The sequence below is a fragment of the Neopsephotus bourkii genome, unplaced genomic scaffold (genome assembly GCF_033783945.1).
Source record: "Neopsephotus bourkii isolate Nb327-2 ecotype Australia unplaced genomic scaffold, CSIRO-AGI_Nbou_v1 NB_1120, whole genome shotgun sequence".
In the NCBI taxonomy this organism is placed as follows: domain Eukaryota; kingdom Metazoa; phylum Chordata; class Aves; order Psittaciformes; family Psittacidae; genus Neopsephotus; species Neopsephotus bourkii.
In genome coordinates, this window is record NW_026901606.1 from 4,840,719 (window position 1) to 4,859,749 (window position 19,031).

Here is a 19,031-nt window from a genome sequence, read left to right on the forward strand (position 1 = left end):
GGCCGGGTCAGGCTGTGGCAGGGTGAGCAGGGCAGGGTGCAGGCAGCGCCCAGGGCCCCACCGGCCGGAGGGTGCTGAGTGCCTGTGGCTGCGCTCCCGGCAGATGGCACGGAGAGGACGAGGCGCGTCCCCGGCAGCCAGACGGGGCTTGAGCTGGGTGACCTCCGCGAGGGCATCGCTTACCTGGTGCGGGTCTCGGCGCTCGCAGGCAGCCGGGAGGGCAGCGCGGCCACGCTCACCGTCCGCCGCAGTGAGTGCCCGCCGGGGTTTGGCACCGGGATCCCAGTGCTGTGCATTCCACACCCCCTTTCCCCCCCGCATGCCTTTGTCCTCTACCCCCGTGGGGTGCCGGGTGGCCGCAGGGCCCCTCTGAGCACCCCGCGGTGACGCTGCGGTGCCGTGGGGCGGTGCAGAGCTCCCGGCGGTGGGCACCGTGTCGGAGGTGCGGGTGATGGAGGCGAGTCCCGGGCAGCTCCGGGTGACCTGGCGGGGGCTGCCGGGCGCCGGGGGCTACGTGCTGAGCTGGCGGGGCAGCGACGGTGAGTGCGGGCACAGCGGGAGGCTGCGCGGTGGCGCCAGAGCCCTTCCCATCGCAGCCGTCCCCTGCAGGTGTGGAGCAGTCCCGCTTCCTCCCCGCCGACCCCACCGCCTTCACCATCGAGGGGCTGCGCCCCGGCGTTATCTACACCGTTGGTGTCGCTGCCGTTGTGGATGGGCGTGAGGGCAGCCCTGTCACCGCCACGGCGCGGACCGGTGAGGTGTCCCCCTGCCCATCGGTGCTGGCTGGTGCCGCTGGCCTCCGGCCCCGGTGACATGGTCCTCTTGGTGCCACAGCACCCGAGCAGGTGGGGACGGTGTCGCGGCTGGAGGTGCAGGCATCCAGGAACAACGTCGCCCGTGTCACCTGGGTCGGTGTGCCAGGAGCCACGGCTTACCGCGTGGTGTGGAGCCGCAGGGACGGTACCGTGGGATGGGGACGGGGATGGGCTGTGGGGATGGAGGGCTGGGGATTGATCCATGCTCCTCGGCAGGGGGCTCGGAGAGCAGCCGCCACGTTCCCGGCCACACCAGCTCCTTCGACATCCCCAACCTGGAGGGAGGTGTCTCCTACACGGTGAAGGTGACAGCGCTCATCGGCAACCGCGAGGGCAACCCTGTCTCCATTGTCGTCACCACCCGTGAGTGCTGGGGCAGGGGCAGCACCTGGGGTGACACCAGGAGCACTGCCCCTAACCCTGCTTCTCTGCCCAACAGCGGAGGCAGCGCCGGTGCCCCCCATCAGCAGCTTCCAGGTGACAGAGGCCTCAGAGCACCGGCTGCGCCTGGCCTGGGTGCCGGCCGCTGGCAGCGCCGGGTACCGCCTGGTCTGGCGCCTGGCTGAAGGTGAGAGTGACCCCAGCCCCCTGCACCCCACAGGCCCCCCCATGTGCACCCTCACCCCTCTGTGCCCGCACAGGTGGGCCGCAGCGCAGCCACCAGCTCCCAGCCACTGCCACCAACTACGACCTCACGGGGCTGGAGCCAGGACGGCGCTACCAGATCAGCATCACCAGCCTGGCCGGTGGCCGGGAGAGCGAGCCAGCCACCATCACTGGTGTTACCGGTACAGGACTGTGTGCAGGGCACGGGCAGCCCAGAGCGAACTTGGAACTGGGCAGTGCCTTGGGCTGTGGAGGGTGATGGGTGGGGAATGGGAGCTGGCTGGGGGCTGGGACATGCTTCTCCTCTCTTGGTAGCTGCCCTGGGCCTTGTCACCAGCCTGCAGGTGACAGAGGTACGGAGGGACTCAGTGACACTCACCTGGAGCCCGGTCCCTGGCGCCTCAGGCTACATCCTCTCCTGGACCCCCCCCACGGGTGAGACGGGAGGGTGTCCCCAGCCTGGGCTGTGTCCCTGTGGGTCTCACTGCCCCCCTGACCTTGTCCCTGGGTGGCAGCGGGCAGGGAGTCGGGGCGCACGCTGCCCGGCACTGCCAGCTCCCAGCAGGTCTCAGGGCTGCGCCTGGGCCAACGCTACACCTTCACCCTGCGCCCGCTGCTGGGCAGCACGCCCGGCGCCGAGACGTCTGTCAGTGAGCGCACAGGTACCATGGGCTCACTGGGGACCTGGTCACTGGTGGCTGTCCCAGCAGCTGCTTCACCCCGTCCCTGTCTGCAGTGTGCAGGGATGCCCGCGGTGACGTCGTGTTCCTGGTGCATGGCACCCGTGACAGCTCCTCTGGCGCTGACGCCATCCGCACGCTCCTCTCCAACACCGTGTCTGCGCTGGGGCACCTGGGCCCGGATGGTACCCAGGTAGGGGCTGCGGTGGTGGGGGATCCCGGGGGACATGGGTGGGTTGTGGTGCCCACTGCTCCCTGTGCTCTCGCAGGTGGCCCTGGCCACGTACAGCTACCGCAGCCTGCCCTGGCTGCTGCTGAACCGCTCCAGCGACCTGCCCACCGTGCTGGAGCAGATCCACACCATGCGCTACGAGGAGCCCAGCGGCAACGCCATCGGTGAGGGGCGGCTCCGGGAGCCGGGCAGCGCTGTGGGACCCTGCGGACTGCCCTTTCCTCCTTCTCCCTCCCTAGGGGCAGCCATCACCTTCGCCAGGACCTACCTGCTGAGCCCTGGTGCGGGGCGCCGGCCCAGTGTGCCGGCCGTGCTGGTGATCCTGGCTGACGGCCCCTCCGGGGACGATGCCATTGCTGCGGCCAGGGATGTCAAGGCTGGGGGTGAGGATGGATGGATGAGTGCCGCAGGGTGCACGGCAGCGCCGCAGGGTGCTGAGGCTGCTCTTGGCCAGGGGTCCGGGTGCTGGCGGTGGGACTGGAGGGAGCAGACCGGGAGCAGCTCCGGCGCATGGTGACTGGGGAGGACCCGCGGTACATCTACCATGGCGGCGGTGCCCTGGCTGAGCTGGAGGGAGAGCTCACCGATGACCTCTGCACCATCATCTCGACCAGGGTAAGGGGCTGGGGGTGGGAGCAGCCCCATGGGGGGGGCTTCTCCTGCCCTGGGCTCATGCAGGCTTCTCTGGTCCTGTCAGCCGGAGCCGGAGCCGAAGCCAAGACCCTGCACCGTGCAGTGCCCCAAGGTGAGCATCCCCACACCATGCCGTGCTGCACTATGCTGTACTGTGCCATAGGAGCTCAGTGGGGTACAGGGACCCCCAGCTTGCTGATGGCAGCAGCGCAATGAGGGGCTGAGCATGGGGATGCAGTCCCTGACCCCCTCCACTCTGTCCCCTTGCAGGGCGAGAAGGGAGACCGTGGCCAGGCAGTGAGTGCTCTGTGTCCCCCCACGGCTGTGGCTCTGGGGGTGACGTGTCCCCCAAGTCCTGCTAGTGCCAGCCCGCTGAGGGTGCTCACCACTGGTTTTGTCTCCACAGGGACCACAAGGACACACGGGGCCACCAGGCCCCCCTGGACAACCGGTAATATCCTGATGGGGACAGCTCCCGGGGGGGGGGGGGCAGTGACATGGTCCCCGTGTCCCCTTGTCCTGCTGGCAGGCTCTGGGGCAGGGACCTGCCCAGCCCTTGCCATTGGGGTGGAGGAGGCACTTCCATTGGCCAGCACCCAGCACCCAGCACCCAGCACCCAGCCCATCCTCTCTGCTGTCCCTCCAGGGCCGCCATGGGCTGCCAGGACCTCCAGGACCCCCGGGGCCACAAGGTCTGCCCGGAGGGAGTGTGGAGCAGCCGGGCAAGAAGGGGGACAGGGTGAGCACCCCCGAGCCCTCAGCTGGGGTCCCTGGGCACAGCTCTCTGCCACTGGTGCAGGGACCAGCACTGCACTGGGGGGTGTCCAGTAGTGCCTGAGTGCATCAGATGCTGGCTTCTTTGTCCCACAGGGGTACCCTGGAGCTGATGGGACACCAGGAAGCCCCGGCCGCCCTGGGAGCCCTGGATCACCCGGCCAGCCGGTGAGTGCGGGTGTCCCTTGGGTCCCCTGCTGCCTCGTGGGCTCTCCCCATTGCTTGGCCCTTTCCCTGTGCCAGGGGTCTCTGTACCTGGCAGGGTCACTGCTGTCCCTGTGTGTCCCAAGTGTGACTGTCCATCCCTGCCTCGCCTGGAGCCCCCCTCCCATCCCTGCTCCACTGCTGGCAGGGACCTGCATTCACCTGCTGAGCTGTTGTTTTCCAGGGCATCCCTGGTCCCCGTGGGGATCCCGTGAGTACAAACCCATCCCTCCCCTGTCCCGCTGCCTGCCTGTACCCCCTTCACTCTTGCCCTTCCTTCCCAGGGGACACAAGGACCGATGGGGCTCCCTGGCCTGAAGGGGGAGAAGGGAGAGCCGGTAGGTGATGGGCAGGGGCTGCCCTGCAGGGTCCTGCTGGGGCATCTCAGCCCCCGGCATCTCCTGCCTCTTGGTGTCTGCTGACCCCAGGGTGTCCCCATCTCCCTGCTGGGCTCCTGGCCCTGAGGCCCCGTCCTGCCCTGGGGACACAACGGGGACATCAGGACACTGATCCTTCCCCCCCTCCTCATTCAGGGGGAGCCCCAGGTGATCACAGACGGAAGGCAGGGGCTGCCAGGCCAGAAAGGGGAGCCGGGCAGGCCGGTACGTGTGAGGATGGTGATGCTGAGGGGTCTCTGCAACAGCCCCGGTTGCAGCTAACGGAGCATCTCTGTCCCCCAGGGCAGCCCTGGCCCCCCCGGCAGCCCCGGCACACGGGGGCCCTTTGGTGACCCAGGGCCCCCTGGTCCAGTGGGACCCCCAGGGTCACCGGGACCGCCAGGAGAGTTTGTGAAGGTAAATCCCACCCGTGCTGAGCAAGGGAGATGTGGGATGGGGGTGAAGCTGCTCCCCTTGTGTGCTCCCCATGTCCTGCCCATGGGCTGTGTCCCCACCAGACGTGTCCATGCCCAGATCTGCCCTTACTTGCTTTTTGCCCTTGCAGGGGGAGAAGGGTGACCGAGGGGAAAGGGTGAGTGGCTCCGCATCTCCCTGGCTCCTGTGCGCTCCTGGATGCTGGAGAGCACTGCAGTCCCCCTGGATGCAGGGAAGGATGGAGCCCTCCGGGGCTGTCCCCACGCTCTGATCACTGTCTCTGCAGGGCCCTCCTGGGCTTGTGGATGGGGCAGCGCCCCGTGGGGAGCCCGGATCCCCGGTGAGTTCAGCCCCATGGCCAGCAGGGATAGGAGAGGGGAGCGGGGCTGCGCTGGCTGCGTGGCACCAGGGGTGAACTGCGGCCGGGGCTGAGCTGGGCTCTCTTGCAGGGTCTGCCTGGGGACCCCGGGCCTCGGGGACCTGCTGGGCCCCCTGGCCTGAAGGGAGAGAAGGTAAGAGGGGGGTGAGGATGCTCCGTTGGGGTGGACCCCATGCTGCTCCCTGTGCCCATCTCACGGGCACGGCTGTGCCTTTCCTGATCCCCAGGGTGACAGCAGCGAAGGTTTCCCTGGGCCACCCGGACGCCCCGGGGACCCTGGAGAGCGGGTGAGTTCCCTGAGAGAGGGCAAGGGGCAGGAGCTGTGCTCAGGGGCTCCTGCTCCTGTGCGTGTGCCCTGCCATGACACAGGTGACATCTCCTCCATCCTCCTTTGCAGGGTCCCCGGGGACCGCCGGGGGAGCAGGGCAGGAAGGTGAGTGATGCAGGGGCCGGAGGGATGCTCCCACCTTGCCTTTGGGTGCAGTGACCTGTGCCATCCCCACGGGTCCTGCTGCCCCTGACCCATCTTCCTCCTGCACCAGGGGGACCGTGGGGCACCAGGAGAGCTGGGAGAGACAGGCGAGAAGGTGAGACCGTGCCGGAGCAGGACCGCACTGTTCGGCACCATCAGTGTGTCCTGGTGTCCCTGTGGCCCCACAGTGGCTGTGCCGGGGGGTCATGGTGGGAGCCCAGTGGTCTTGGATGTGCTCTGGGGGCAGTGTGTGGGGCAGAGGCTGTGGGGTGGAGAAGAAAGGCTCCTGAAGCCCTCCTCTGCTTGGCTCCACAGGGGGACCGCGGCGCGCCGGGCGCTGAGGGCGAGAAGGTAGGTGTGCTATGGGGTGAAGCTGTGCTGGGGCGATCCTGCCCCTGACACCTCCTCTCCCTCCTGTGCTGCAGGGCGAGGCGGGAGCCCCAGGGCGCCCAGGGCCGGCGGGCAGGGAGGTAAGCGGGGACAGCGGCCATAGTGCGGTGGATGTGGCACCTCGGGGACTGCCGTGTCCTGGGGCCGTGTCCAGCACTGCCAGCGCCTGAGCTCTCCTCTCTCCCATAGGGAGCTCCGGGACCGGCCGGGCCACGGGGGGAGAAGGTGAGGAGGGGGTCCCGGGCTGCGGGGTGCGGGCATGGCGGGCAGTGCTTCAGGGGGTCTGTGTCTCCGCAGGGTGAGCCAGGACCGCCCGGGAAGCCGGTACGTGGGACACTGCCCCGGGGCCAGCGCTGCCGGACCCAGCCCCGCCGCAGGGACCGGCGGGCAGCGCCCAGCACCGTCCCCTCTGCTTCCCCTGCAGGCTCCCAGCGTGGCCGGTGTCCGAGGGGAGAAGGTAACGCTGCCCCGGCCATGCCCCCAGCCCTGTGCCCACCCCGACCCCCAGGGCATGGCTGGGGCTGGGATCGCAGAGCTGGGCATCCACCCCAGGGGCTGTGCAGTGGGGGGGAGAAGGGCGGTGGTTGGGGGGGTGCTGATGGTGCCGTTTCATCTGCTCCAGGGCGATCGAGGCTTCCCAGGACCGGAAGGACCTCCCGGCCCCAAGGGCGATGCGGGAGAGAAAGGCGCCCATGTGAGTACCCCTAGGGATGGGGGGCACAGGAGGCTCAGCACTGCCCCCAGGCTCACAGTGCTCCTACCATTGCTCCAAGCTGCATCTCTCCGTTACTAGGGTGCCCCTGGGCTGAGCATCCCCGGGCCGGCCGGCCCCAAAGGCGAGCAGGGCGATCGGGTGAGTGTGGGTGCATCCGGGACTGCGGGTGGTGGGGTACAGAGCTCTGCCCCACTGCCCGGTGACATCCGCTCTCCCTCCCCAACAACCAGGGCATCGTTGGCCTCACGGGCAGGAGTGGCCCAAAGGTAACATCACTGCAGGAGTCATTGCCCCTCTGTCTGTCCCTCCCTTCACTGGGCTCTGGAGGGGGTCCCTGCAGCCCATGCTGTTCTGGGGAGCAGAGGGGTCCATGCTGAGCCCTTCTCCCCATAGCAGCCCCCCCATGCTCACCCCACTCTGCCCTGACCCCTTGTTCCTGGCTCCCCCCTTGCCTAGGGTGACCCGGGGGAGCCAGGGGAGAAGGGGGAGCCGGGCCGAGCGGGCACACCAGGGCCGAGCGGGCAGCGTGGCAAGGAGGTAGCGTGGGGCTAGGGGGCTGTGGGGCTCTGTGGCCCCACAGAGGGGGAGTGGTGGGGAGCAGGGGGATGCTGGTGACTTGTGCTTTATCCCCATCCGGTGCCATTGACCCGTGCCGCAGGGAGAGCGCGGAGAGAAGGGTGATGAAGGCACCCCGGTAAGTGAGGACATCCCAGGACCGAGCCCCACAGCCCCCCCTCACCCCACACTGACCCCTTTCTCCCCACAGGGTGAAGCAGGGCTGCCCGGCAAACCTGGAGACAGAGGCCCGCGGGTAAGTGTGGGGCTGGAGGGCAGTCACTGGTACCGGGGGGTCCTGCTTACACCCCCTCTACCCCCTACCCAGGGCCTGCCCGGCTACCGCGGCCCCCCCGGGGAGAAGGGAGACTCAGGGGACCCGGGTCCCGAAGGCAGGAACGTGAGTGCTGTGTGTGTGTGCCCACTGCCCCATGGGCACCACTGCTCCACACCCCAAGGGGTCCCCTCCACCCCACGCATCCCGATGCCCTCTTCCCCTCAGCCTATTCCTCTTTACCACAGGGCAGCCCCGGAGCACCAGGGAGCAAGGGTGACCGTGGGGAGCCGGTGAGTGATGTGGGGCCATGTGCCACCCCCCACCCCCCCCGGGACCACACCAGCTCCCCTTGACCCCCTTCTGTCACCATTCTCCTTTCAGGGGCTTCCCGGACCCCCAGGACGATCCGTAAGCTATGCCCACCCCCTACCCCCTGCCCCCGGGCTTGTGCCTGGCCCCTGTGCTCCAACAGCCTCTCTCTGCCCCACAGGTAGATGTGGGGCTCGCAGGAGTGGTGGAGAAGGGTGAGAAGGTAATGAGGACCCCCATCGGGGTGCTGGCGGTGCTGTGGCCCATCCTGTGTCATCCCCCCCTCCAGGCTGTGCCTGTGCGCTGGCATCCCAGTGCACTGAGTCCTCCCTGCTCAAAACAGCCCCTGCTATGGGGAGCCGATGGGAGCATGGATGGGGCACACAGGATCCGAGGGGCATGAGGGCTGATGCTCCTGCCCGGTGCAGGGCTGAGGTCCTTGAACCCCCATCACGCTCACGGCTCAGGGGTCCCGCAGGAGGGGGCTGTTGTGCTCTGAGGACCCAGCTGAGGCTCGGGCAGTTCCGGCTCTGCTCTAAGGGACCATCGCGGTCCCGGCCGGCTCCTGCCGCAGCAGAGCCGCTCCTTGCGTTCCTCTGCACCACGATCTGCCCTGCCGGGGGCTGCGCTGCGCTCAGCAGCCTCCTCTCTGCCCATGCCTCTGTACCGAGACCTTTGCTGTTATCGCGCCCTGAACCGCTCCGCACGGGCTCTGCCGCAGCGCCGGGGGCAGGGCTCAGGCTCTGACCGTGCCCATCCCTGGCAGGGGGACGCCGGGGACCCTGGTGAGGACGGGGCAAAAGGCGCCCGTGGCGACGCTGGCTCCCCGGGGCCGCCGGGAGAGAGGGTAGGAGCTGGGTCCGTGGGGCGGGAGGTGCCGGGACACAGCGGGGGGGGTCCTGGTGTGCAGGGGTCGGTGGGGAGCACCCAGGCCCCCCCACTCCACCCCTGTGCCCCCACTGCTGAGTGTGTCTCTTACAGGGCGTGGAGGGCCCCCGCGGCCCCCCCGGTGCTCGGGTGAGTGTCCCCATGGGGTCTGGGGGGGGTCCATGTCCTGCTTGGCTCCCATTGAGGGGGATGCTGCTCACTCCTGTTCCCACCTGCAGGGTGACCCTGGGGACCGAGGCTTGCCGGGAGAGAAGGTGAGCGGGCTGCCAGGTGGGGCTGCCCCACAGCACCCCTGTCCTGCCCCACTGCTCCAGCCCTGCCGCGCTGTTCTGTTACAGGGGGACCGTGGCCTGCCAGGGCTGGATGGCCGCAATGGGCTGGAGGGCAAACCAGGACCCCCAGGTCCTGCCGGGCTGCGGGTGAGTGAGGCAGGGGAGGGGCTGGGGGAGCGATGGGGCAGGAGGAGCTGCCCCTGGGCTGGGGATGCTCACGGGGAGCGTTATGTCAGGGGTGTCCCTGTCCTCACCTCTCCTTGTCTGCAGGGAGACCCTGGGAAGCAGGGGGACCCCGGCCGGGATGTAAGTACCTCGGGGAGGGTGGGCTCGGGCTGTGCCTCTGATGGGGCCATGTAAGGAACCGATGTCCTGTCCCATGCTTCCTGGTCTGGGGAAGCACAGCAGGATTGTCCCTGTCCCCAGCAGCGTGCTGCTGTCCCAGAGCAGATGGATGCTCTGCCACCATGTGCTCCCCCTCATACCCCCCTCTCCATGCTCCCCATCCCCTTTCCCTGCAGGGGCTGCCCGGGCTGCGTGGGGAGCAGGGACTGCCTGGCCCTGTGGGACCCCTGGGACCACCTGGCGTCCCCGTAAGTACCAGCCATGGGGACACATCCTGCCCTCTGCCCTCCCCACTGGGTCCATTTGCTGGGCTCACCCTGTGCCCGGTCCCCCCTTCCCTGCACCCTGGGGTCTTGATGGGGCCTGAGGACCCCTGGGTGCTGGGGGGGGGCTTTTGCTGCCTCTGCTTCCTCCCAGGGCAAACCCGGCGAGGACGGCAAACCTGGCCTCAACGGCAAGAACGTGAGTAGGGGGAGCAGGGCTTGGGTTTGGCCTTGCTGGGGGTCCTGAGGGCTGCTGATCCCCCCACATGGGGTTAGTGGCCAAGAGCCCCATGCCCTGAGCTGTGCCCCCAGTGCCTGTCCCTGTGCTGCGGTGGTCACATCGGGCACTGACTGCAGCCTCTGTCCCCAGGGAGAAGATGGGACACCAGGAGAGGATGGGAGGAAGGTGAGGAGCCGAGCCCTGGCTGGTCCCTGCGTGGTTCCTCTGTGCTCCCCGCACAGCCCCTGGCTCCCGCTGCCTGGCTCCAGAGCATCATTTTGGGGCATGCAGATGGGGCAGCATCCCTGTAACTGCTTTCCCCCTCGTTAGGGAGACAAAGGTGACGCAGGACCCCCTGGCAGAGAGGTGAGAGCAGCGTGGTCACGGGTGCTGGGTGCTGCTGCACCGGGACACACCAGCACCCAGCGGCTGCCTCTGTTCTCTGCAGGGCCGCAGCGGTGCCAAGGGCGAACAGGGGGACAGGGGTGTCCCAGGGCCCCTCGGCCCCCCCGGCCTCCCCGGCGTCCCGGGGCAGGTCGGGCCCCCCGGACAGGTTCGTAGTGCCCTTGGTGCCACCCAGCACCGGAGCCCTCCGCGGGCACTGCCCCTGTCCATGGTGCTGGGTGACACCGTTCCCTCCGCGTCTTGCAGGGCTCGCCGGGGCTCCGAGGGGCAGCCGGACCCAAGGTAGGTGCGCTCCAGACCCGAGGCAAAGGACTGGGGACCCTGTGCCAGAGGGATGAGTCCTTGGTGGGACTCCCTGCGCCGGGCAGGGCCGGACCCCGGTGCTGGCTCTGCCCCACTGACACCTTCGCTGTGTTTCAGGGGGACCCGGGGGAGCCCGGCCTGCGAGGGGAGCCTGTGAGTACCCAGCGCTGAGCCCCACTCACTACCAACACCCAGGGCGGTGGCAGCACCGGCAGTGTTAGCGCTGAAACCTACCGAGGGCAGCACCAGCCCTGCTCTCCTCAGCTCCTGCACTCCGCACATCTTCCCTCTTTCCCTGCACACCTAGGGGCGACCTGGCAGCCCTGGAGCACGGGGAGACCCCGGCGCTGCAGTGGTGAGGCCCCCAGACCTGCTGGGCTGTCAGCGGCAGGGGACAGGAACCCTCTGCAGCCCTCGGGATGGGAGCAGCAAATCCCGCTTCATTTTAATGTGTCTCCATTGCAGAACGTGGAACGCAGCCTGGAAGCGCTCGGCATCAAGGTGTGCAGGAGGGCTGTGGGGCTGGGGGCTGCTCCTGGCACACAGTGGTGGAGGGAGATCGGCATGGGTTGGTGGGGCTGCTGTGGCTGGGTTCCTCTCACCCGCTGACCGGCGGCTCTCTCCTCCCTGCCAGGTCTCATCGCTGAAGGAGCTCACGGGTGCCTATGATGGGAGCTCGGACTCATTCCTGCCCGTGTCGGAGCGGCTGCGGGGCCAGAAGGGCAGCCGGGGAGAGCCGGGTGAAAGGGGGCCCCCGGGTCGGGAGGTGAGCGGCGCCGGGCATGGCCATGGATGGTCGGTAAGGGCTGGGAGCCCCGGCGCAGGCCGGCTCTGGCAGCACGGTGTTGTGTTTTGCAGGGCTCCCTGGGCTTCCCCGGCGAGCGAGGACCCAAAGGTGACAAAGGGGACACGGGTGCCCCCGGCCCGCAGGGCCCCACGGGCCGCGCTGTGGGCGAGCGGGGCCCCGAGGGGCCGGCGGGGCAGCCGGGGGAGCCGGGCAAGCCGGGCATCCCTGGGGTGCCGGGCCGGGCCGGGGAGCTGGGGGAGGCCGGGCGGCCCGGAGAGAAGGTGAGTGTGTGGGGATGGGGTGAGGGATGCGACAGGGGCCGGGGCGTGGGGACAGCCCTCTGATGGCCACCATGCTCCTTTCCCAGGGTGACCGGGGCGAGAAGGGCGAGCGGGGCGAGCAGGTGAGATGGGGACACGGTCCCCTCCGTCCCTGCTGTGCTGTGGGGCTTTGGGGGACAGAGGGATGCTCTATGGCAACCAGCAGCGGTCGCACCAGAGTGGCTCTGCTCCCCTGTGCCTTGCTGTCCCTTTGATGCTCAACCTATTTTTCTCCCCCCTCCAGGGCAGGGACGGCTTGCCCGGCCCCCAGGGCCCCCCCGGGCCAAAGGTAAGTGATGGGTGCTCCTGGGGACCACCACCAGGGGAGCTGCTGCAGCTCTGGGGATGGACAGTGCCCTGGCAGGGGGATCTGGGGAGGGCTGTGCCCGGGGGGGACCTCGCTGGTGTCCCTGGGTGCTGGCCCTGACTGTGCCCCCCCCCCGCAGGCAGAGGTGGTCGAGGGCAGCCTCATGGGCTTCCCGGGTGAGCGCGGCCCCATTGGACCCAAGGGAGTGAAGGTGCGTGGATGGGCAGAAGGGAGGGGGCAGCTGGGGGGGCTGTGACCCGGGACAGCGAAGGGGCCATGGGGGTTGATGGGTTCTGTCTTCTCCCACACACAGGGTGAGCCGGGAGCCGAGGGCGAGCGGGGACCCAAAGGAGATAAGGTCTGAGGTCGTGAGTGTGCTGCTGCCAATGGGGCAGCCCCACGGAGCACAGCCCCGCGGGGGGGCACTGCTGGGGACACCCCACGGCGATGGGGCAGGATGGTCCCTGCCTGTCCTGTGACCTGTGCCTGTTCCTGCTGCAGGGCGAGGGTGGCCCAAGGGGAGAGCGAGGGGAGCCTGGTGAGAAGGGCAGGGATGGAGCCCCGGTGAGTGCTGCTTGAACCCCAGCCTGGCACTGACCCCGACCCTGTCCCCAGCCTGGCACTGACCCTGACCCTGACCCGGTCCCCAGCCTGGCACTGAGCCGTGCCCATCTCTTGCTCCAGGGTCTCCCGGGTGAGAGAGGGCTGTCTGGTCCAGAGGGGAAACCGGTGAGTGGGGACATGGTGAGGGGATGTGGGCTGGGGCAGGGGCAAGGTCCTGTGGTCACACACCAGCCGTCACCAGCAGCAGTGGGAGCATAGATCAGGGGGCTGAGAGAGCTGGGCTGGTTCAGCCTGGAGAAGAGAAGGCTCCTGAAGGGGAGACCTTAGAGCAGCTCCAGTGCCTAAAGAGGCTGCAGGAAACCTGGAGAGGGGCTTGGGACAAGGGCCTGCAGGGACAGGCCAAGGGGAATGGCTTGAACCTGCCAGAGGGGAGACTGAGATGGGATCTGAGGAAGTTCTTCACTACGCGGACCCCAGGCTGTACTGCAGATGGGAACAGGGAGCATCCCTGGGGACAGGCAGGGCTGTTTGCAGGTGCCGGGTTCCTGCTCACCCCCTGGCCCTGATGTGGTTCTTTGCAGGGTTTGCCAGGCTTCCCTGGCGTGCTGGGACGCCCGGTAGGTGTCTGTGCCCCCCCATCCCTGTGACAGCCCCACAGCACTGTGTCCTCCCTCCCCTTGCTGTGGCACTCTCTGGGTATCCTCTCCCAGGGGATACTCCAGGCATCCACTGGGGAAAACCCATCCCTGCAGTGACCCCCATCTCTTCCTCCCTTCAGGGCAGCCCAGGAGACCCGGGACCCCCAGGACCTCCGGTAAGGACCCACCCTGTGCCATGCACAGGGGACTGTTGTGCAACAAGGGGACATGGGCAGGGTGGGCTGTGCCACCAGTAAGTGCTGCCCTAACCTAACATCCCCTTGTCCCCTGCAGGGTAGCACCGGCCCACCGGGAGCCCCGGGTCCAGCTGGCACCAAGGTACGGCAGCGGCACTGGTGCTGGCATTGCCAGCGGCAGGGCAGGGATGTGGCTGTGGGGCGGGTGATGGGGCTGATGCTGGTGCTGTCATTATAGGGTGATCCGGGGGAGCCTGGCTCTGGCATCCGGGTGAGCACTCGCCCCCTCCCCATCCAGACCCCCAAACCCATCCAGCCCATGGTGCACCTCCGGTGGGGCCAGCCGAGGTCCTGGCTGTGCCAGGGCAGTTTTCCAGCCTATCTGACACCTCTGTTTCCATTGCAGGGCCTGCCTGGTCCCCAGGGCAACATCGGGCTGCCTGGTCCCCCTGGCCCCCCTGGCCCCGGGGTAGGTATTTAGAGCCCCCTGACCTGTCCCATGGCCATTCCTGGTGGGCTCCCATTTGATTCTGCTCCCATCTCCCTTGCAGGGCCCACCGGGTGTCCCCGGGCTGACGGGACAAGTGGTGAGTGCGTTATCCCCTCCCTGCCCGGTTGCCACCGGTGTGGGTGCTCTGGAAGGTGTGGGGCTGTTTGGGGCTGCAGGACCCCAATACCCAGCTGCCCCCCACAGCCGGTCCTGCTGCCCGCAGGGGGAGAGCGGGAAGCCGGGAGTGCCGGGCCGGGATGGCGTGCCAGGGAAGGATGGCGAGGCTGGGATGCCGGGGAAGATGGTACGTGTGTGCTCCCGCCTCAGTGGGACCCCGTGCTCCACCTGGGGTCTGTGCCTGAGGCTTCTGTTGCTTGTGCCAGGGGGTGCCGGGACCTTCGGGTCCCGCTGGTCCCAAGGGAGAGCCAGGGGATGCTGGAGCGCCAGGGCAGGTGAGTGCGGAGCTGGAGCACCGGGATGAGCGGAGCATCCCCATGGAGCCCTGCTCACCGGTCCCCCTTACTGTGCCCAGGCCATCGTCGGTCCCCCTGGTGCCAAAGGGGAGAAGGTGAGGAGCTGGGGTGCGCGGTCGGGGGAACCCCACCCTTGGGTGCTGCCAAAGGCACTGGGGTTGGGGCGGGCAGGGGTCTGGTACCTGATGCTGACACAAGTGAGCACCCGTGTGTGCCCGCACATCTGTATCCCTGTGTGTGCTGCTGCAGGGCGAACCGGCGCTGCTGGAGGGTGTCCTGCTGGGAGAGCCCGTGAGTTGGCCCCATCAACCCCCCCAGTAAACCTCACCCCCCCCCCACCTCATGGGGTCAGGCCAGTGCCCCCCCAACCCCACTCTCCCCCAGCAGGGCTCCAAGGGTGACCGAGGCTTGCCAGGCCCCAAGGGCGAGAAGGTGAGTGCTGCTGGGGGGTGGCAGGGAGGGGGTCCTGGGGCTGCCTGCGCACAGTGGGAGCATCGGGACACAGCCCCGTGCATCATCTCATGCTCCTGCTTTCTGCTCTTTTCTCACTGCCAGGGGGAGCAGGGACGATTCGGGGAGCCAGGAGATCCTGGGGAAGATGTGAGTAGGAGCACATAGGGTCAGGGGTGGATGCTGTTAGAGGACCTGTGTCCTCATCACGGACAGCCCAGTCCTTACCGGTGCATTTGTGTCTTCGCAGGGAGCCAAAGGGTCCTCTGGAGCCAAAGGGGAGAAGGTGGGTGTCTGCTCCGGGTGGCGCGGTGCCCCCGGCACACGGTACCTGTGGGCCAGGGGATGTGCCCCACGCTCTGTGCCCCATGCAGGGATCACCAGGGGTCGGCGCACAGGGACCGCCGGGACAGGATGGGCCGCCGGGGTTGAAGGTAACCCCTGTCCCCTTGTCACCCGGGGCATCACGTCCCCAGTGCCATGCTGCTGCCCTGACCAAGGGGGGAGCATGCTCCCGAGGGGCTGTCTTCATGGGCAGCATCGTTTTCCTCCCTGCCCTAGGGTGACATCGGCTTGCCAGGACTGACAGGACCGCCGGGCTTGGCTGGCATCGCTGGGACACCGGGACAGCCAGGGCTCAGAGGGGACAGTGGGCAGCCTGGCCCACCGGGGCCCCCAGGAGAGAGGGTACAGTGGGTGACCCTGGAGCCCTGGGGGTGGCAATGAGACCCCTCCGCACCCCACTGCAGTCCCTGCCTCTCACCCCTGTTTCCCTACAGGGTCTGATCGGCTTTCCCGGGAGAGACGGCACCCCTGGAGCACCGGGACCTGCAGGGCCCCCGGGGCCGGCCGTGAGTGTGGGGCTGCAGTGCTCGGGTGCCCGTTGGTGTGGGCAGGGTGATGGGCACCCTCCCTGCACATCCCACCCAGGGCTGGGACTGCTGGGCTTTGGTTGGGATCCCAGAGTGCTTCGTGGGGTGCTTGGCATCGCCTTCCTCCCATGGATCACTCACCCCTCTCCTCTCCTCTAGGGCATCCAGGGGGCTGCAGGCCTGAAGGGTGACAAGGTAGGGACAGGGCTGCTCCTCCCGCAGGGTGTCCCTGATGCAGTTACCCCGGGGATGCTGAGCCTGCTCTGGATGGTGGCACTTGGAGCAGGGGGGGGCAGCAGGGACCCTGTGTGGGGTGTCCAGTGCCATGGGGGGCACACGGCATGGCTGGGGCAGCAAGGGCAGGGCTGAGCTCTTGACATCCACTGGCAGGGTGCGCCGGGGGCCGGGCTGCCGGGGGCCAGAGGAGAGCGCGGAGACCCGGGGCCACGGGTAGGTACAGGCACAGCCCCCGTGTCCCTGATACAGCCCCCGTGTCCCTGATACAGCCCCCGTGTACCTGATACAGCCCCCATGTACCTGATACAGCCCCCGTGTCCCTGACACAGCCCCCGTGTCCCTGACACAGCCCCCGTGTCCCTGATACAGCCCCCGTGTCCCTGATACAGCCCTGGTGTCCCTGACACAGCCCCCGTGTCACTGACACAGCCCCTGTGTACCTGATACAGCCCCCATGTACCTGATACAGCCCCCGTGTCCCTGATACAGCCCCCGTGTCCCTGACACAGCCCCCGTGTCCCTGATACAGCCCTGGTGTCCCTGACACAGCCCCCGTGTCCCTGACACAGCCCCCATGTCCCTGATACAGCCCCCGTGTCCCTGATACAGCCCCCGTGTCCCTGATACAGCCCCCATGTCCCTGACACAGCCCCCGTGTCCCTGATACAGCCCCCGTGTCCCTGACACAGCCCCCGTGTCCCTCACACAGCCCCCGTGTCCCTGACACAGCCCCCGTGTCCCTGACACCGCCCCTGTGTCCCCAGGCAAGCCAGAGGCTGTCCCTGGTGGGTGCTGGGTGCCCCCATCACAGACCCCTCCTCACATCCCTTTCTTCTCGCAGGGTGAAGACGGGCGCCCAGGGCCAGAAGGGGACCGAGGGCCAGTGGTAAATACCCCCCCCCAGCTGCCCACCCCCGGCCTCCAGCGCCCCTTCCCTCTCCTCTTCTCTCTTCTCTCTCCCACAGGGCTTGCCAGGGAACCGGGGGGAGCGTGGGGACAAGGTGAGGGGCTCTGGGAGCCGGTGGGGTGAACAGCGCACCCCCGGGGTCAGGGTCCCCAGTGCCAGGGGTGCTGTCGCTCCCTGCTGGCATCCCCACAGCATCTCCCCATCTCCCCTTCCTCACAGGGGGACGCTGGGGGCCCAGGACCCAAAGGAGACAAGGTGAGTCCCTGGGATGGGGCAGCGGGAGGAGGGCAGCAGCGCTGACTCCCTGCATACCCCATCCCTGTCATTCCCTCCTGCAGGGCGATACCGTGGTGGTGGAGGGGCCTGCTGGGGCACGGGGCAGCAAGGGGGAGCCGGTAAGAGCTGTCCCCATCCTCCCTGTTCCCATCTCTCTGCCATCCCTGCCCAGGGAGCTCTGTTCTCCCCATCCCAATGTGTATCTATCTGAGCATCTCCCCATGCCCTGACCTGTCCCTGTGTTTCCCCCTTTGCAGGGAGACCGTGGCCTGAAGGGCACAGAAGGGGACAAGGGGGACAAAGGGGAGCAAGGCATGCCTGGAGAGAAGGTACAGGGCTGGGGGCTGCTGGGTTGGGGACCATGGAGGGCTGTTGATGGACCCAGGGACCAGGGGTTGATGATATCCTTGTGTCCGTGTGCTTGTGGGCACCCTGGCTGCTGGGAGCTGCTGGAGTCGGTCTTTGTGGTCCCTGTGGCTCCACGGGGCTGTGCCATGGCCAGAGCTCTCCCTCCTGCCCTGTGTTGATCCGGTCTCTGCTTGCAGGGGACAAGAGGGGAGCAAGGCGAGAAGGGCTCCACGGGCTTCCCAGGGGCACGTGGCCCCGGTGGGCAGAAGGTGAGGAGCTGGAACCCCCCTGTTGCTGGGAGGGTGCTGGGGGGGTGCTGGGGCACCATCCCCTCACCTGCCCTCCCCAATGCCTTTTCCATCCCCAGGGAGAGGTGGGAGCACCAGGGGAGCCCGGCGAGCCGGTGAGGAGCCGCATCTCAGTGCTGCTGCAGCCCATGGTGCCAGCCCATGGCGGGACAGGGAGCAGACCCCTCATGTGTTCAATCCTGTAGGGCCAGCCCGGCCGCGATGGGATCCCTGGAACCCGTGGGGACAAGGGGGACATGGGACCCCTGGGCATGCGCGGCCCAAAGGTGGGTTGGGCTCTGCCCACCCCAGCCAGCACCCACATCCCTTGGGTATGGCTCTGACTCCCCTCATCCTCACAGGGTGACCGGGGCATGAAGGGTGCTTGTGGCCTCGATGGGGACAAGGGCGAGAAGGTGAGTGTGTGCCTGAGGGTGCTGCCCAGAGGCTGCAGCCCTTTGGATCCCCTCTGCCAGCCACTGGGAGCAGGGAGACGGCTGCAGCTAGATCTCAGCCCCGCTATGGGGGCACAAGACTGACCACCCTGCCCCTGTCCTGCAGGGCGAGCCGGGGCTGCCGGGGCGCTCGGGGCTGCCTGGGAGGAGAGGTGAACCGGTAAGTGCTGTTGTGACTGGGTGGTGCGGGAACATGCAGCTGGTGGCTAATGGACACCTCCCTGTCACCCACAGGGAGAGCTGGGGCTGTCCGGACCGCCCGGCATCCCCGGCAAGGAGGGACTCATGGGGCCCAAGGTACGTACATGGGGGCAGTGCTGGGAGAAGCTGGGCTGGTGCTTCAGCTGCCGCTGCCTGTCCCTTCCTCTTCGCAGGGTGACCGGGGATTTGACGGGCAGCAGGGAGCCAAAGGAGACCAGGGGGAGAAGGGAGAGCGGGTGAGCAGGCTGGTGTGCATTGCCCCGCGTTGCTGTGTCCAGGAGCCAGCAGCACCTCAGAGCCCGATGCTCCCAGGAGAGGCATCCGGTGCTGCTCTGAATTGTCACTGAAGGGACAACAAATCCCCTCCCTTCGCAAGAAGGAGCCGGTGCTTTGGGGTGCCCGTGGTGCCTGTTCCGGGGCTGGGGGGTTCAGCTCCACCAGCCTCACCCCTGCTCTCCTGCAGGGTGCCCCAGGTGTCATCGGTGGCCCCGGTCCCCGGGGCAGTGATGGTGCTCCAGGCCCCCCTGGACCCCCCGGGAGCGTTGGCCCACGAGGTCCTGAGGGCATGCAGGGTCAGAAGGTGAGACCCCACCACCGCTTGGGGGGCTGGTTCCCCTCTGGGTACTGTGGAAAAGGGAGGGTCTCATCCCCACTGTTAGGGGTTGGTGCCATC

General features: G+C 68.0%; 1 protein-coding gene and 1 long non-coding RNA gene across 2 annotated transcripts in view; both read left to right on the forward strand.

The window, feature by feature from the left end:
• Window positions 1–19,031, forward strand: part of COL7A1 (collagen type VII alpha 1 chain) — a 29,628-nt gene that overhangs the window by 7,471 nt on the left and 3,126 nt on the right. The window contains exons 16-108 of the mRNA XM_061362409.1: window positions 104–250; window positions 414–539; window positions 610–753; window positions 835–960; window positions 1,032–1,178; window positions 1,255–1,383; window positions 1,457–1,603; window positions 1,737–1,856; window positions 1,937–2,083; window positions 2,158–2,294; window positions 2,371–2,497; window positions 2,573–2,716; window positions 2,788–2,948; window positions 3,031–3,078; window positions 3,237–3,263; window positions 3,373–3,417; window positions 3,613–3,705; window positions 3,837–3,908; window positions 4,229–4,282; window positions 4,478–4,546; window positions 4,625–4,738; window positions 4,887–4,913; window positions 5,043–5,096; window positions 5,206–5,268; window positions 5,363–5,422; window positions 5,533–5,568; window positions 5,678–5,958; window positions 6,033–6,077; window positions 6,187–6,222; window positions 6,295–6,454; window positions 6,620–6,691; window positions 6,791–6,850; window positions 6,943–6,978; window positions 7,169–7,249; window positions 7,371–7,406; window positions 7,479–7,523; window positions 7,596–7,667; window positions 7,790–7,834; window positions 7,926–7,952; window positions 8,035–8,076; window positions 8,620–8,700; window positions 8,835–8,870; window positions 8,960–8,995; window positions 9,080–9,160; window positions 9,284–9,319; window positions 9,535–9,606; window positions 9,776–9,820; window positions 9,992–10,027; window positions 10,172–10,207; window positions 10,290–10,394; window positions 10,493–10,528; window positions 10,667–10,702; window positions 10,857–10,904; window positions 11,015–11,050; window positions 11,184–11,315; window positions 11,408–11,617; window positions 11,704–11,739; window positions 11,901–11,945; window positions 12,103–12,174; window positions 12,277–12,321; window positions 12,465–12,527; window positions 12,648–12,692; window positions 13,109–13,144; window positions 13,306–13,341; window positions 13,460–13,504; window positions 13,601–13,633; window positions 13,769–13,831; window positions 13,914–13,949; window positions 14,076–14,156; window positions 14,236–14,304; window positions 14,385–14,420; window positions 14,575–14,616; window positions 14,713–14,757; window positions 14,881–14,925; window positions 15,026–15,061; window positions 15,150–15,209; window positions 15,337–15,462; window positions 15,555–15,626; window positions 15,807–15,842; window positions 16,038–16,097; window positions 16,726–16,770; window positions 16,850–16,885; window positions 17,011–17,046; window positions 17,130–17,186; window positions 17,325–17,396; window positions 17,613–17,684; window positions 17,783–17,818; window positions 17,909–17,989; window positions 18,065–18,118; window positions 18,264–18,317; window positions 18,392–18,454; window positions 18,532–18,594; window positions 18,822–18,938. Coding sequence (XP_061218393.1) covers window positions 104–250; window positions 414–539; window positions 610–753; window positions 835–960; window positions 1,032–1,178; window positions 1,255–1,383; window positions 1,457–1,603; window positions 1,737–1,856; window positions 1,937–2,083; window positions 2,158–2,294; window positions 2,371–2,497; window positions 2,573–2,716; window positions 2,788–2,948; window positions 3,031–3,078; window positions 3,237–3,263; window positions 3,373–3,417; window positions 3,613–3,705; window positions 3,837–3,908; window positions 4,229–4,282; window positions 4,478–4,546; window positions 4,625–4,738; window positions 4,887–4,913; window positions 5,043–5,096; window positions 5,206–5,268; window positions 5,363–5,422; window positions 5,533–5,568; window positions 5,678–5,958; window positions 6,033–6,077; window positions 6,187–6,222; window positions 6,295–6,454; window positions 6,620–6,691; window positions 6,791–6,850; window positions 6,943–6,978; window positions 7,169–7,249; window positions 7,371–7,406; window positions 7,479–7,523; window positions 7,596–7,667; window positions 7,790–7,834; window positions 7,926–7,952; window positions 8,035–8,076; window positions 8,620–8,700; window positions 8,835–8,870; window positions 8,960–8,995; window positions 9,080–9,160; window positions 9,284–9,319; window positions 9,535–9,606; window positions 9,776–9,820; window positions 9,992–10,027; window positions 10,172–10,207; window positions 10,290–10,394; window positions 10,493–10,528; window positions 10,667–10,702; window positions 10,857–10,904; window positions 11,015–11,050; window positions 11,184–11,315; window positions 11,408–11,617; window positions 11,704–11,739; window positions 11,901–11,945; window positions 12,103–12,174; window positions 12,277–12,321; window positions 12,465–12,527; window positions 12,648–12,692; window positions 13,109–13,144; window positions 13,306–13,341; window positions 13,460–13,504; window positions 13,601–13,633; window positions 13,769–13,831; window positions 13,914–13,949; window positions 14,076–14,156; window positions 14,236–14,304; window positions 14,385–14,420; window positions 14,575–14,616; window positions 14,713–14,757; window positions 14,881–14,925; window positions 15,026–15,061; window positions 15,150–15,209; window positions 15,337–15,462; window positions 15,555–15,626; window positions 15,807–15,842; window positions 16,038–16,097; window positions 16,726–16,770; window positions 16,850–16,885; window positions 17,011–17,046; window positions 17,130–17,186; window positions 17,325–17,396; window positions 17,613–17,684; window positions 17,783–17,818; window positions 17,909–17,989; window positions 18,065–18,118; window positions 18,264–18,317; window positions 18,392–18,454; window positions 18,532–18,594; window positions 18,822–18,938 — 6,713 coding nt within the window. The remainder of the gene's footprint in view (window positions 1–103; window positions 251–413; window positions 540–609; window positions 754–834; window positions 961–1,031; window positions 1,179–1,254; window positions 1,384–1,456; window positions 1,604–1,736; window positions 1,857–1,936; window positions 2,084–2,157; window positions 2,295–2,370; window positions 2,498–2,572; window positions 2,717–2,787; window positions 2,949–3,030; window positions 3,079–3,236; window positions 3,264–3,372; window positions 3,418–3,612; window positions 3,706–3,836; window positions 3,909–4,228; window positions 4,283–4,477; window positions 4,547–4,624; window positions 4,739–4,886; window positions 4,914–5,042; window positions 5,097–5,205; window positions 5,269–5,362; window positions 5,423–5,532; window positions 5,569–5,677; window positions 5,959–6,032; window positions 6,078–6,186; window positions 6,223–6,294; window positions 6,455–6,619; window positions 6,692–6,790; window positions 6,851–6,942; window positions 6,979–7,168; window positions 7,250–7,370; window positions 7,407–7,478; window positions 7,524–7,595; window positions 7,668–7,789; window positions 7,835–7,925; window positions 7,953–8,034; window positions 8,077–8,619; window positions 8,701–8,834; window positions 8,871–8,959; window positions 8,996–9,079; window positions 9,161–9,283; window positions 9,320–9,534; window positions 9,607–9,775; window positions 9,821–9,991; window positions 10,028–10,171; window positions 10,208–10,289; window positions 10,395–10,492; window positions 10,529–10,666; window positions 10,703–10,856; window positions 10,905–11,014; window positions 11,051–11,183; window positions 11,316–11,407; window positions 11,618–11,703; window positions 11,740–11,900; window positions 11,946–12,102; window positions 12,175–12,276; window positions 12,322–12,464; window positions 12,528–12,647; window positions 12,693–13,108; window positions 13,145–13,305; window positions 13,342–13,459; window positions 13,505–13,600; window positions 13,634–13,768; window positions 13,832–13,913; window positions 13,950–14,075; window positions 14,157–14,235; window positions 14,305–14,384; window positions 14,421–14,574; window positions 14,617–14,712; window positions 14,758–14,880; window positions 14,926–15,025; window positions 15,062–15,149; window positions 15,210–15,336; window positions 15,463–15,554; window positions 15,627–15,806; window positions 15,843–16,037; window positions 16,098–16,725; window positions 16,771–16,849; window positions 16,886–17,010; window positions 17,047–17,129; window positions 17,187–17,324; window positions 17,397–17,612; window positions 17,685–17,782; window positions 17,819–17,908; window positions 17,990–18,064; window positions 18,119–18,263; window positions 18,318–18,391; window positions 18,455–18,531; window positions 18,595–18,821; window positions 18,939–19,031) is intronic.
• LOC133217237 (uncharacterized) lies at window positions 5,921–6,322 on the forward strand. The gene is made up of 4 exons (XR_009726834.1): window positions 5,921–5,958; window positions 6,033–6,077; window positions 6,187–6,222; window positions 6,295–6,322. It is a non-coding gene; the product is annotated as an uncharacterized LOC133217237 (long non-coding RNA).